The sequence below is a fragment of the Poeciliopsis prolifica genome, unplaced genomic scaffold (assembly GCF_027474105.1).
Source record: "Poeciliopsis prolifica strain line A6 unplaced genomic scaffold, Auburn_PproV2 SCAFFOLD051, whole genome shotgun sequence".
NCBI lineage: Eukaryota > Metazoa > Chordata > Actinopteri > Cyprinodontiformes > Poeciliidae > Poeciliopsis > Poeciliopsis prolifica.
Genome location: NW_026562426.1, coordinates 3944914 through 3957176, shown reverse-complemented (window position 1 = coordinate 3957176; position 12263 = coordinate 3944914). Strand labels below are relative to the sequence as shown.

Here is a 12263-nt window from a genome sequence, read left to right as displayed (position 1 = left end):
GTTGGAGGTAGATGGGAGACCAGGACCATCAGGTGAAAGTAATTCAATTTAATCTTACAATGGAATGCAAGAAGTTTAATTGCCAACCGACAGAAGCTTAAAGGCTATATCGATAGTTTTGAAGAACAACCAGAAATTATTTGTGTTAGGAAAACATGGTTAAAACAACTTTAGATGTTGTGATCAAAGGACATGATGGTGTAAGGAGATCGACAGGAGGGAGGTGTGGGAGGATGTGGAATATTTATAAAACAAGGGATACAATACCAAGTATTAGGGAAATAACTTTAATATATAGTAATTGAGATATGGGAAAAAAACGGTAAAAAGAAGGTAAATTTAAAATAATACAGTTTTATAATCCATGTAAAACATTATAAATTGAAATAATGGAGGAGTTAAATGAATATTTGGAAGGGGAAGTAAGTTGGTGTGGGGATTTCAATGCAAATAGTACATTATGGGGTAAATGTAATGATAAAAATTGACAATTTATAGAAGAACTAATGGAAATAAAAAATCTTGTATGTATTAATAATGGGAGGGGAACAGGAATCAATGTAAGAACAGGGATGGAATTAGTTATTGATTTAATTGTGAATGGTTCATTGATAAAAATTTGACAATAGGTCGTGATCATTATCCCATCACAATAACAGTAGGATGAACGTTAAATAATAAGAATATAAAGGTCAGTAAGAAACTGAATTTTAACAAGGTAGTCTGGATTAAATTTAGATATTTGAGTCAAACTTAGGAAAAGTGAATATAAGAATGGATATAAATGATGTAAATTTAAAAATTTGTAAGATAATAATGGAAACAACAGATAATTCAAGAAAAAAAAGGTGACAAATTAAAATGTAGAGTAAGTTATATAGTTATATATCACGAACCACACTCCATACCAGTAAGTGGCGGTAATGTTACTGGCGGTTTGTTGCCAACCGCCAGTAAACTTGACAAGAAGAAGACAGTGTAACGACAGCAATGTGTTGCTAACTGAATCTTTTTTAGAGTGAAGCTGTGCGTGTGGACCCTATGACGTAGAAGCCGAAGGGGCAACATGACAGCGAACGAGGATCAGGAGGTATGAAGCAGCTGGAGGCTAGCTGCTGCTCGCAGCTAGCTGCTAAAACTGTACAAATACATTGGAGCATCAGAAAAGCAAACGGGCTAGCTGTTAGCAAAGCTCTGCTGATTAGAACAACCAGAATAGGTCTACCACAGGACGTCTCACCTTTGTTAGCAGATTGCTACTGGGATTAACTGTAATTCTATATCTACAGAAACATGAGTCGTGTTTCAACATTATTATTCTGCAACATTGTGGTTCTATTTTAGTAAAAAGTCACATTTTCAAATGATCTGCTCTGCTGCCGATATGATGTAAAAATTATTGTCCTTTTTTTCTCCAAGATGGAGCTGGAAGCTCTTCGCTCCATCTATGAAGGGGATGAATGCTTCAAGGAGATAAGTCCAGTTTCCTTCCAGTTCAGGGTGGGTACCATCCTCTGCTTTGTTCCCTTCATTGCTCCTGCACTCACAGTGACTCAAATGTACTGTATAGGCTCTGCAACTTTAGTTCTAGTCCTAGCAATTCAGAACATAATCAGATTATTGTTCAGCATGTTTGGATGTATATTAGTTATTGTGCTTCAAGAAGCAAAAATGGTTAGCAATATTCACTCGTTTATTGTTTAAATTTTGTTTTGACTAACTAGCAACATTGTATGTGCTGCAGAAGAAACAGACTTATGGGTGCACCAATGACAGCTTTCTGGCTGATCACTGACCTTTGAAAAGCTTGACTTGTCAATTTTTGATTTTGATTTTTTTTTTTTGTCTGAAAAGTAGCTAAATATTTTGGCAAAGTCACTAATATTGTAACAGTGGGGTGACTGTGGTTAACCACAGACGTCAGCCCTGCCTCAAGGCAGAGCAGAAGAGAACAGTGGCTGACGTTCAGACCATTGCAGAGAGCAAGAACTGATGGATAAGATCAGTTTCACATGTAAGTATCAACTGACCTCCTAAAATCAAGGAAATCAGGGCCAGTTTATCGGTGCATCCCTAAATAAATGTTCTTGAAATCATTGCTGTCTTTTCTTAGTAATGGTTGCTTCCAAAGAAAAGTGTGCATCATTGCTTTGCATCAAAGTGACCTAACTTGTAAGAAATCTCGTGGTGAGAAGTAAAGAAGACGTCCAAGAGTGCATCCACTGGCGAACCAAAGCGTCTCAAAGATCAGAACCATGGATTTACTCCAAATGTTAATGTGCATTATATGCAATATGTATACATTTTTAGTTCTTTTATTCTTCAGTATACCAACACAATTTGTGAACATAGTGTATGGTGGAGCCACAAAATACAACGTTTGTTCCAGTTTAGAAACCTTTGGTTTAGACAGACAAATCATAGCAAAATAGTTGAAATTTATGTGGTCCATTTTCTGATTATTACCTTTGGTCTTTTGGTTTTGGTTGAACAGGTTGGAGACCTTGAGGACACAAAAGCATTTATCTTGGACATCAGCTGGCCGGACACGTATCCAGAGACGGCGCCACAAATCTCCCTGGATGCCTTTTTCAACAACAGGATGTAAGCTGCAAGTAGTGGGGTTCAGTCAAAGTAAACCGCTTTGATGGTAGCCATGTTCATGTTCTACCATGGAACTGCTCTGAGCAGTTCAACCAGTAGATGGACTGTTGACATCACTCTCTTCTACTCATACCTACTGGTCAGGGTGCTTCCATGTCACACTCACTTCAGATCTTTATTTATCATTTATTTTAAAACCACTCATCATGCTCCTTCCACTTGTCAGTTAATCACTATCCATTGGTTTGCCACATAAAATCCTAGTAAAGTTCTGTAGGAGACAGTCTGCTGTGTTTTGTTTGTGCCAACAGCTCTGCAGAGACGAAGCACCTCATCCTGTCGAAGCTGGAGCAGCAGGTGGAGGTCAGCCTGGGTTCTGCCATGATGTTCACTCTGTTTGAGTGGGCAAAGGAGAACCAGGAGGAACTCATGGAGAACCACAGGCCTGTTGTGACTGCTGTGGTCAGTGTGCTTAAACTTCATCCTTCTGCAGTTTTCCTAAGCGTGACTGCAGCAGAGATTGTGTTCCAGTATAAACCTGCTCACCTACTCGAGATGTTTGAATTTTTATAAAACAATTTTGAGTTGCAAGGCAGTTTTGGAAGCAGATAATATTTTCCCAACCTTGCTTTTTGTTGCAGTTTGTTTTGTTTTTTTCAAACGTCATATGATATAAGATTCAGAATAAAATGTGTTGGAGTTTTATAAAAATAGCACATTAATATTTATGTGTGCAGCAGACCTTGACATCCAACACTGAGGTGATGACTCCCTCTGCAGCAAAGAAGAGAGAGAAGAAGGAGCAGCTGACAAAAGCACAGAAAAGAAGAATGATCAACAGAACAGGTGGCATATTCTCTCATGTTTTATATGGGAATGAATAATAATGCAACAAGCAACAGGTGAAGCCAGTTCTGAGCAGCTCTAAAATGATGTAGTGCATAAAAATGCAACTACAGATAAAAATCAGAAAAGTGTGTTGTCTGTTTGTATTCAGCATTAGTGGGTCTTTCTTTACACATCCACAGACTGAAATCTTTACTTGTTTTCTTTGTGAAATAACTCGAAAAGTCAGATTGGATGAAAAGAATCTGTTGCACCATTTCTCAGTTCCTGCCACAGATTCTCAGTTGGATTTATGCAAGTCTGGACTTGGGCTAAGCCATTCTAACATATGTACACATTTTGATGTAAACCATTACAGCTTGAATCATGGACAGCATCACCGTTTGTTGTCCTGACAATTGGAGTCCCACCAGAGCTGTAGATCTCTGCAGCTGCTCTAGAACTGCCATGAGTTTATGTAGTTGAGAAATGCATCAGTAGGTTTGTAAAGTGGCAAAATGCAATTAATATGGAATAATACTATAACAATGATAATGATACATTCCCACTTCTGCTTATGCTGTATTCAGTGTCAAACAAAACAAGTCATATTGTTTTGGAAGGCAGACTGAAGGTGAACAAAACAACATCCATTCAGACCTTTTCCCCGACACTTAACTGTAGTTTAGGGTTTAAGCTATACAATAAAGGTAATAGTAATTTTTCACATATTTCCTATTATATAAATATTCTCTACTCCACTCCTAAAGTATTCTTGATGCTTTCAGACAATAAAGGGGAGCTGCCAAGAGGCTGGAACTGGGTTGATGTGATTAAGGTATGTACAGTACCGTATTTCTCCACTAGATGGCCAAACTGAAGACTTTTTGAGCTCTCATTTATGTTGACTTTTTCTGTTCTGTTCCTTTTAAAATGTCTGCTTGACCAACCTCCAGCATGTAAGTACAACTAGTTTCTTGACCGATTATATTTTCATAATTGACCTCATTATTTTCCCTCATGAACAGCTGAGTAAAACTGGAGGAAAGGATGATGACTAGAGCAGAAGCTGTCACACGCTTGAACTCCAAACTTGCTGCTGCTGCTGCAGCTGTGCTGCAGATATCTTCACAGTCAGCTGCTGCTGCCTTAAACACACCCCATCATTGGTGTTCCCACTCCGGTCAGCTCAGCAGGGTGTTCGTCCTCCATCTGGGCGGAGCTTCACCTGCTCACACTTGCCATCACTGCCATGTTCAGTCTCACGTTACTCACTGAACACATTGATGTTGGTTCTAAACTAGTGTTCTGCTGTTACTTTGAGGTGCTGTGTGACTTTCTTACAGAATAGACATTTTTAACGCAACAGAAAATATTACTGATCATTTACGTTTTCTTTATAAATTGTGAATCTGGAAATGTTTATATATATATATAAATAAACCCACATTTTGTCAACTGCTTGTTCATTTTTAAAGACAGACTCACTGCTAGTGCAGTTTTGCTTAATAGCATAGAAATGTTGCCTTTATTGCCCCACACTGGGGAAACTCGGGTGTAACAGCAGCATTGAGGTACGTAGGTTCTCACAAAAATTCAAAAAGTGTTAAAAATATATCAAAATTCAGAATTTATATACTGTACAATATTAATAGAAAAACTCTATAGTTCTCAAAAATGGAAACCGTGTACTTTGACCCAAGAGATGTGCATCTGCGTATAACATTTTATAAATGTACATAATTTTCATGTGTAATGGATATTAAAAAGTAAACACATTGTTTATAATGCAATATATCAGTGTAGCAGCTGCTGGGAGGAAGGATTTATGATGACACTCTTTAGTGCGCCCAGGATACAGTAGTCTGTCACTGAAGGAACTCTCCAGTTCAGCAACAGCTTTATGCATGGAGTGGGAGACATCAGTGATGTTATTTTAGACAGCTGTTAAAATACAAACACTACAACATGTTTCTCATTAAAACTTCCCAATTTAAAGATTTTAAATCTGACTAATGTAAGTTTTTTGCTTAATGTTTTATCTTTCATAAATTACAACAAACATTAAGTTTTTGGCAACAAAACTGATTTTGTGTTTGTTGCTTTGTAGAGTGATCAGATGAATTTTGTGTTTATTTTACAAAGCTCTAGTTTTGGGGAACACAAGACCTTTATTCAATGTTCTGATGTGTTAATGAAATCAGCTCTTCTGTTTCTTGTGCATTCTGGTCTGTCTGGTTCTGCTAGAGGTTTGCTTCCTGTTAACCCTCCTGCGGTCTTTGGAAGAGTGTGACAAAATGTTAAGGTTGGACAGGAGGGAAGCAGGAGGTTGTCCTGTCAGACCATTAGTTTCTGAGACCACACAGAAAACAACCTCGAAAAGCACAGAGAAAAAAAACTAGCAGGATCCAAATTAAGACCATGGGAGGTTGCTCCCTGCATGCTCTCAAGGAGGGATTGCTGCCAACACAAAGCAAGTGATTGTCACTATGTTCTTCCTGAAGGAATGAATGCTGCAGGTCAATGACTCACAGCTTTACTGGGTTTTCTTAGAAACCTTTTAAACTAATTTGAATAATAAACTGAGCTTAATGTACTGCTTAATAAGTATTAATTGAAATTGATATTATTTCAATTCAGTCATAATGAAATAACAGTCTTTAAAGTGTCACATTTGTTGTGAATTGAGGCTATATGGATAAACTAAATTGTAAGAGCATATGGCATAGAAGTAAAAAAAAATGTTACAGTATAAAAGTAAGATTTATTCTTTCACCCTTCTCAGAATTGATATGATTAAAATGTCAAAATCAATCCCCTCAAAACATTTATCTCTGAAAGTTTTAAAAGCAAATGGGAACCTAATCAAATACTCTATTGAAACTAGAGAAAAAAAAATACTTATCAAAAGATGAACAAAACTGTATTTAAGTTATAGGTCATAGGAGGTAATTGACCCCAACATGCTTCAGCAGCACAGTTTCAGTATTCTAGGAGAATGGTTCCTCTAGGAGTTTTCCCAGCAAATGAAAAGTGAATGGTAAGTTTGTAACCACTGATTGTTTTAATGGGTATAAAACAAAAATACATAATAGTGAAAACACAATTTTACATCAATCTTTTCCCAAATGAAATTCTGGGTCTCTGATGAACATACTTAACTTTTAAGGCTATCTTTTAGAATTCATCAATGTATGAAGAGAGTTCAACACACATTCTGATCAGGCAGAACTAATCAAAAAATCCTCAAAGAAAAAAAATGCAGCCAAAACTTAATAACTGGATTATTTTTCTTCACAGGAATCTCGTCAAGAGCAACAAGGTTTAAGTAAGTCTAAGGAAGTTTTCATTGTCTTCATACTTTATTCAAATTAAAACAAATCTTGAATCTAAAATAAATCTTAGAAACAGCAATTGCGTGGAAGAGGGCAGCTTCATATGAAGCAGCTTGGCTCCCAGCAGCCTGCAGGAACCAGTTCATTTGTCCAAGTTCTTAATTTCCAAGTGCTGCAGCTAATTATTCATTTGTGCTCCTATAGCAGCACCTGTTCTTTCCTCAGGATGGAGACGCGCTCCAGGTGAGTCACTACCTGGACCTGCGATCTTTTCTGTTCTTGTCTAGGCTTTTGTCCATTGTCTTTTCATTGTCTCCTCTGCATTTGGGACAGTACCACTTTCCCTTAGGTTTGTAGGTGAGACCAACACAAGAGAAGTGGAACCACTCAATGTGGCACTGGTCGTTATCGCAGCCGATCATCTCCCCGTAGGAGACCTGCTCACACAGACAGTAGGTGGGCTCATTGGGGTCGATGGTGAAGTCCACTGGCGAGGCGTCTCGATCCTGCTTGGATTTGCGTTTTTTCTTCTTTGAAGACTTGGACTTCTTTTCTCGTGGTGGGGGCAGGGGCAGTTCATCCACTGGATCATCCACCAGGGAGCCATTGGCAGACAGGTGGGTGGAGTCGCGGCTCTCGCTGTTCCGCTGGCGTCTGGGGCGCCGGTTGGATGTGCGTTCAGCGGCCAGCGACTCCTGTATGTTGGACCGTCGCTCCGTGTTAAGCCGATCGGCTTCGCTGGGCTCCTGGAGGCAGAGGGAGTGAGAGTCCATCTGGCGGGAACGGTTTTCCACCAGCTCGGTCATCTGAGTCACTACGTGGATTTTCTCGTCTCCCAGCTCCTGGCTGAGGATCAGCGCTCTCTGCAGTTGGATCTGCAGCCGCTTTCTCTGAGCCGAGTCTTGTTCACCTTTGTATTTCTCAAACACTTCATCCACCTCCTTCAGCACCTCTGCAAAGGACAAGTACACAAATTAATGTGAATGCTTGAACACCTTACCAGGTTTACAGTAGTTTATTAGGGATCTAGCCAAAACAAAAAAATTTGAAAATAACGATAACATTTATCCTAAGAAATTGAGCTCAATGGGACAAATCCCAGCTGGACCACTGAAGGGAAATGAGAATCAAGCAGAATTGCATAGAAGAGCAATGGTCAGAACAGACCATCTCCAACAATGTACCTGGTACCTCCTTAGCTATAAAGTCAGCTACGTGGGTCTTGTTAAGTAAGAAGGGTGTTTATTTTTATAACAATATTCAACCTCCAAAATCTGAATTTACAGAATAACAAACCACACCTTTCACTCTGACCAAGACTGTTAAACACCTTTATCACTCTAGACTAAATTAAAAGTTTTCAGCTGTTCCAAACTGTAAATTTTCTTATGTAAATATTTCATTTACAGTTCAGTAAATATTCTAGAGGCAACACTTGACACATCAGAGGTCTTTATTGGTTGCCACAGAAAGTGGAACTGTGGGAATCAACAGATGGAAGAACCGTTTCAGGGGATTTTCTCCAGATTCATCCACACGGGACAACTAGAAGCTGGACTTTATCAGTAAGAACGGTCAGATAAAGAAGGAGGGCTGAGCAGCAACGAATTCCCCGCCTACAGGAAATGACGGTACCCAGATGCTGTGAGGGGGTAGGGGCTGTTTAGGAGAAGACAGTTGGAAATGTTCAAGTCCTGGCATGTGCGGGGGGACAGGGGCAACAGGGACTTGAGCCCCTGAACCCTTTATTCTTGACGACCCTAGTGCCCTTTTGGAGGGTTTTTTTTATATTCTTTTTTTTTTTTAAAGTTGTATTTGTGTGTCAGAAGGCCTGTTTGTATCCTTCAGCAATAATATTTAGCTAAATATAATGATCAAAATAAACTAGTCTGGCTGCCTTCAGTCTAATAATAACTCAGTTTCTCTGCCTCCATGTTGTTCTGACTACCGGTCCACGTTGAGCAGGAGGAGGTTAGATCTGTACCCTCCATCAAATATTCACACCAATGTAGGAATATTTTGTTCATTTTTAAACCTGTTCAAATTTTAAACCTGATAAAATGATGTAAAAACACTACTTAAATGAATAACAATGGTATTTTAAAACCAATCTAAACTTAATATTTAACTATTAAAATCCCTTTTTTAATTCCTAGCCGCACCGACACTGTTGATAGTGTTGCTGCAGTCTCTTGTTGCAAACCTTGAAGGATCTTAGCTCCCTCCAGTCTGCTCTGTCCCTTCTTCACTGTTGTGTCTCTGTCCATTCTGTTGTTCAGATGAACACTGAGGTGTTTATATTCTTCAACCACCTCCACTTGGGAGAAGAATTTCTCAGTCCTGATTCAGTCCTGTTCCTCCTGAAATTAACAATTGTCTCCTTTGTTCTCCGGCTTCCTGGCTACAGTCTGAATTCATGACTGTTAGGTCAACTGGTTTCTAAATTCTCCTTAGGTGTCAATGAAAAATTAATTTTAAGAATAAAATAGCAAAAATAAAGTCTTGGGTTTGAATCCCGACCTGGGTTCTTTATGCATGGGGTTTGCATGTTCTCCATGTGCATGAGTGGGTTTACTCTGGGTGCTCCAGTTTCCTCCCACAGTACAAAAAGATTTTGTGCACATTAGATAATAGATGGATGATGGAATTTTTTTTTAACTTGTTTCTATTATTAGTAATAATAGCAATATTAATATGAATATTGATATAAACATATGTTAATATACAATTAATTATATAACATGTAACTAACATGATACTTATTAATATAATAATTATTATATTGCTAAGTACTATACTAAAATGAGTCTAATAAATCATAATTATTGTTAAAAAATAATTTGTATCAATATAATAAACAATAATAATTAGTATTATTTACATTGATAATTGTTATTGCTATTGATGAGAGTATTAAAAATATAATATAAAGTTATTATAATTTATTTAACATAGTTATTATTATTGTTTGATAATAATAATGGGAATACTAATAATGGTAATAATATCGCCACACAAAAAAACTGACTATTCAGTCCATTACAGTTTTATGGCTTGATGTTTATTTTGCGATTATTAATAAGTGATCTCTGTGCTAGATTAGCTACCACTGCTGCCGCTCTACTGATGATCTGTCAGAATTGGTGTTTAAGTCGCCTTTTTTATTTTCTAACTGAACTGAAACGCACAGAATTGACCTGACGCCGGCTCCGCCCCCAGACTGTAGAGCAGTCCTCCAACAACCACACTGTCATTAGCTGTGTCTGCATCCTGCAAAGGACGGATTTGTAGGCCGATTACGTCATAGCGTGGCGACGAGGCCTGTCCAAATTCAAAGACTCCTTCAAATACGTCCTTCTTTTCCCCAAATTTGAAGCATGGGTCCGGTGTATCCTTCACGGCCCACCATATCCCATGATTCATTGCGGGTCCAAACCAGGTTCAGGCAGAGCGTCAATGGCGGTAAAGAGCGACAAATTATTTTGCTATTTTACAATTTAAATGACACACAAGGTGATTTGGTACAACGTTTTAAGGCGAGAATGTAAGTGTGTAAGTCTCAAATATCTGCTCGGTTCACCAATAAGTCACTTAATAGCAATGTTACTCTGACATTTTCTGATGTGTCCGCTCCCGCTGTGTGCCCCTTTTTTAACTTTGAGCCCCTGCCCCTTCAAAGGTTTCTGCACGGCCCTGTTCAAGTCCCCGAAGATTTCTAACCCATCACAAGCAATCGGATGTGTTGGTATCCGTCCCGACACGAGCCGTTTGGGGACGTTTCTATGTAGTGTGCTCGGTACCGTGCCTCGACTCGAAACAACAATGACGACTGAGGCTCCTGTAATGTGCGCTTTGTATTCACCAGTCTGCAGTGATGAAGCAACCGTGTTGGCCCTCCCGCTCTCGTTGTTATTGAAATTAAGAGCCGAATGTTTCGCAGCAATTAAGTCCACCAGCGGTTGCCCCCATATAGACCTAAGGACCAGATCACATGATGAAAACTGTAGATTATAGTAAATACCGTCATAGACGAGATTATTCTGGTAAATTAATACATTCATAAGCATCACACCCGCCTACAGTGTGTGTTTCCAACTTCGGCATCACTTGAAACATCAAAGCTATATTTTTTCCATACAGATTTTAAGTTTAAACGATGTTTTCAGTGATCATTTTTCCGGTAGCTTTATGGCGTTCAGGATTGCGGATTTCTACTTTGAAAGTTTGTATTTTTCGATTTCACGGCCGTGATTTCTGCAATGTTCTTGAGCCGATTGTGCAAACGACGAAAGGTGTCTCTAGATAAATATAGCTCTTTGTCGTGGCTTTTATATGTACGAGCCGCGATGAAGAAATATTAAACATCGTGACCAGTTTATGAGGTCTGGTGTAGCACAGCAATGGGACACATACACACATATTCCCGCTGGCGGATTTTGCTGCTTCCTTCTGAAACATTTGCTTCGTGGTCGCCACATCTAACACAAAACAGTACTGTTTATCAGAGTGAGGCGGAACAAGGACCGCAAGCTTCTCACAAAATGGGAACGCAAGGTTCGCGCCTGCTCCTCCATTTCAAAAAACCTTTCCACTCAGCTGTCAGTGCTTCCCGATTCCACCTCCGTAACTAGATCCAAAACGAAAACATGCAGATACCGTACCTTGATACTTTGCATCAATTTCTCGAAGCAGAGAAACATTTCTTTGTATGTCCAGAGGCAGGGACTCCACACATTCCAGGTAATCCTCCACATAGTTGACTAGTTGTTGCGACTTGTCCGCATTCTGATAATGATGGCCTAACATCGTCTCTGCGATGCATAGAAGCGCCAAACACACCTGAGCAAATTTCAAAGACGTGTTGAAAATAAAACAAATGCTTGGCGACTTTGCAGCTTGTAGGGCAGTTCCAAGCAGCAATTCACTTCAAACAAAACTCACACAACTACGCATGCGTGAAAATTTTCCTATTATGGTATTGCACAACTTCCTCTTACTGGTGTCGTCACTGAAGGCGGGGCTTTAGAACTGGAAGTTCTCTAAGGGGCTGTTCCTAAAAACACAGGTCTTCACAGCTGGATTTATACAAAGAGTAACTCATACTCATCGTTATTCAGTAATTCTGGATCTTTTTGATTTTATTTGGTGGCAATAATTTTCCACTATTATTTGTGTTGATATATAAAATTAAATCTTGATAATAATAATAATAATAATAATGAGTTGTAACATCCCAAACTGTGAAAAAAATGAAAGGTCATAAAGACTTGTTTGGATTCATGTGTTCACTACGCATTCTGTGTTGAACTGCAGTTGTCATCAAATACTCTGTACTTTTCAGTGACTCTGTTGTTATTATATTAATATGTTGTTTGTTTCTGTGGTTTCTCAGTTCTCTTATTTTTTTGTTATTCACTGCAAGTGTTAAAGCAGACTTAAAGGATGTTATCTTGTATTCTCTTAATTTCTTCTCTGTTCTACTTCCATGTCCTTCTTTCC

The 12263-nt window shown here is 38.8% G+C and overlaps 2 protein-coding genes across 4 annotated transcripts; one reads left to right on the top strand and one right to left on the bottom strand.

Annotated features, from left to right (window-relative positions):
* Positions 1–931: 931 nt before the first annotated feature.
* rwdd (RWD domain containing 4) lies at positions 932–4887 on the top strand. 3 transcript variants are annotated; one of them, XM_055058451.1, is made up of 7 exons: positions 932–1090; positions 1420–1500; positions 2495–2604; positions 2916–3066; positions 3342–3450; positions 4218–4267; positions 4386–4887. In XM_055058451.1, the coding sequence occupies exons 1-7, from the start codon at positions 1067–1069 to the stop codon at positions 4488–4490; spliced, it is 630 nt and encodes a 209-aa protein (XP_054914426.1). In that variant the 5' UTR covers positions 932–1066; the 3' UTR covers positions 4491–4887. The 3 variants fall into 3 exon arrangements, with proteins under 3 accessions (XP_054914426.1, XP_054914427.1, XP_054914428.1); XM_055058452.1 differs by having other exon boundaries at positions 935–1090; positions 3345–3450; XM_055058453.1 differs by having other exon boundaries at positions 935–1090; positions 4458–4887.
* Positions 4888–6470: 1583 nt separating this feature from the next.
* Positions 6471–11690, bottom strand: ing2 (inhibitor of growth family, member 2). The gene is made up of 2 exons (XM_055058455.1): positions 11426–11690; positions 6471–7716 (listed from the first exon to the last, which is right to left on the bottom strand). The coding sequence occupies exons 1-2, from the start codon at positions 11568–11570 to the stop codon at positions 7016–7018; spliced, it is 846 nt and encodes a 281-aa protein (XP_054914430.1). The 5' UTR covers positions 11571–11690; the 3' UTR covers positions 6471–7015.
* Positions 11691–12263: the final 573 nt, after the last annotated feature.

What these genes read in the sequence shown, in the direction of transcription:
- rwdd (XM_055058451.1), top strand. Translation starts at nt 1,067, where the DNA reads ATGACAGCGAACGAGGATCAGGAG. An exon ending in GGCCTGTTGTGACTGCTGTG is followed by an intron (nt 3,067 to 3,341) that starts GTCAGTGTGCTT and finishes TTATGTGTGCAG; the next exon opens with CAGACCTTGACATCCAACAC. An exon ending in AAGAATGATCAACAGAACAG is followed by an intron (nt 3,451 to 4,217) that starts GTGGCATATTCT and finishes TGATGCTTTCAG; the next exon opens with ACAATAAAGGGGAGCTGCCA.
- ing2 (XM_055058455.1), bottom strand. Translation starts at nt 11,570, where the DNA reads ATGTTAGGCCATCATTATCAGAATGCGGACAAGTCGCAACAACTAGTC. An exon ending in AATTGATGCAAAGTATCAAG is followed by an intron (nt 7,717 to 11,425) that starts GTACGGTATCTG and finishes TGTCCTTTGCAG; the next exon opens with AGGTGCTGAAGGAGGTGGAT.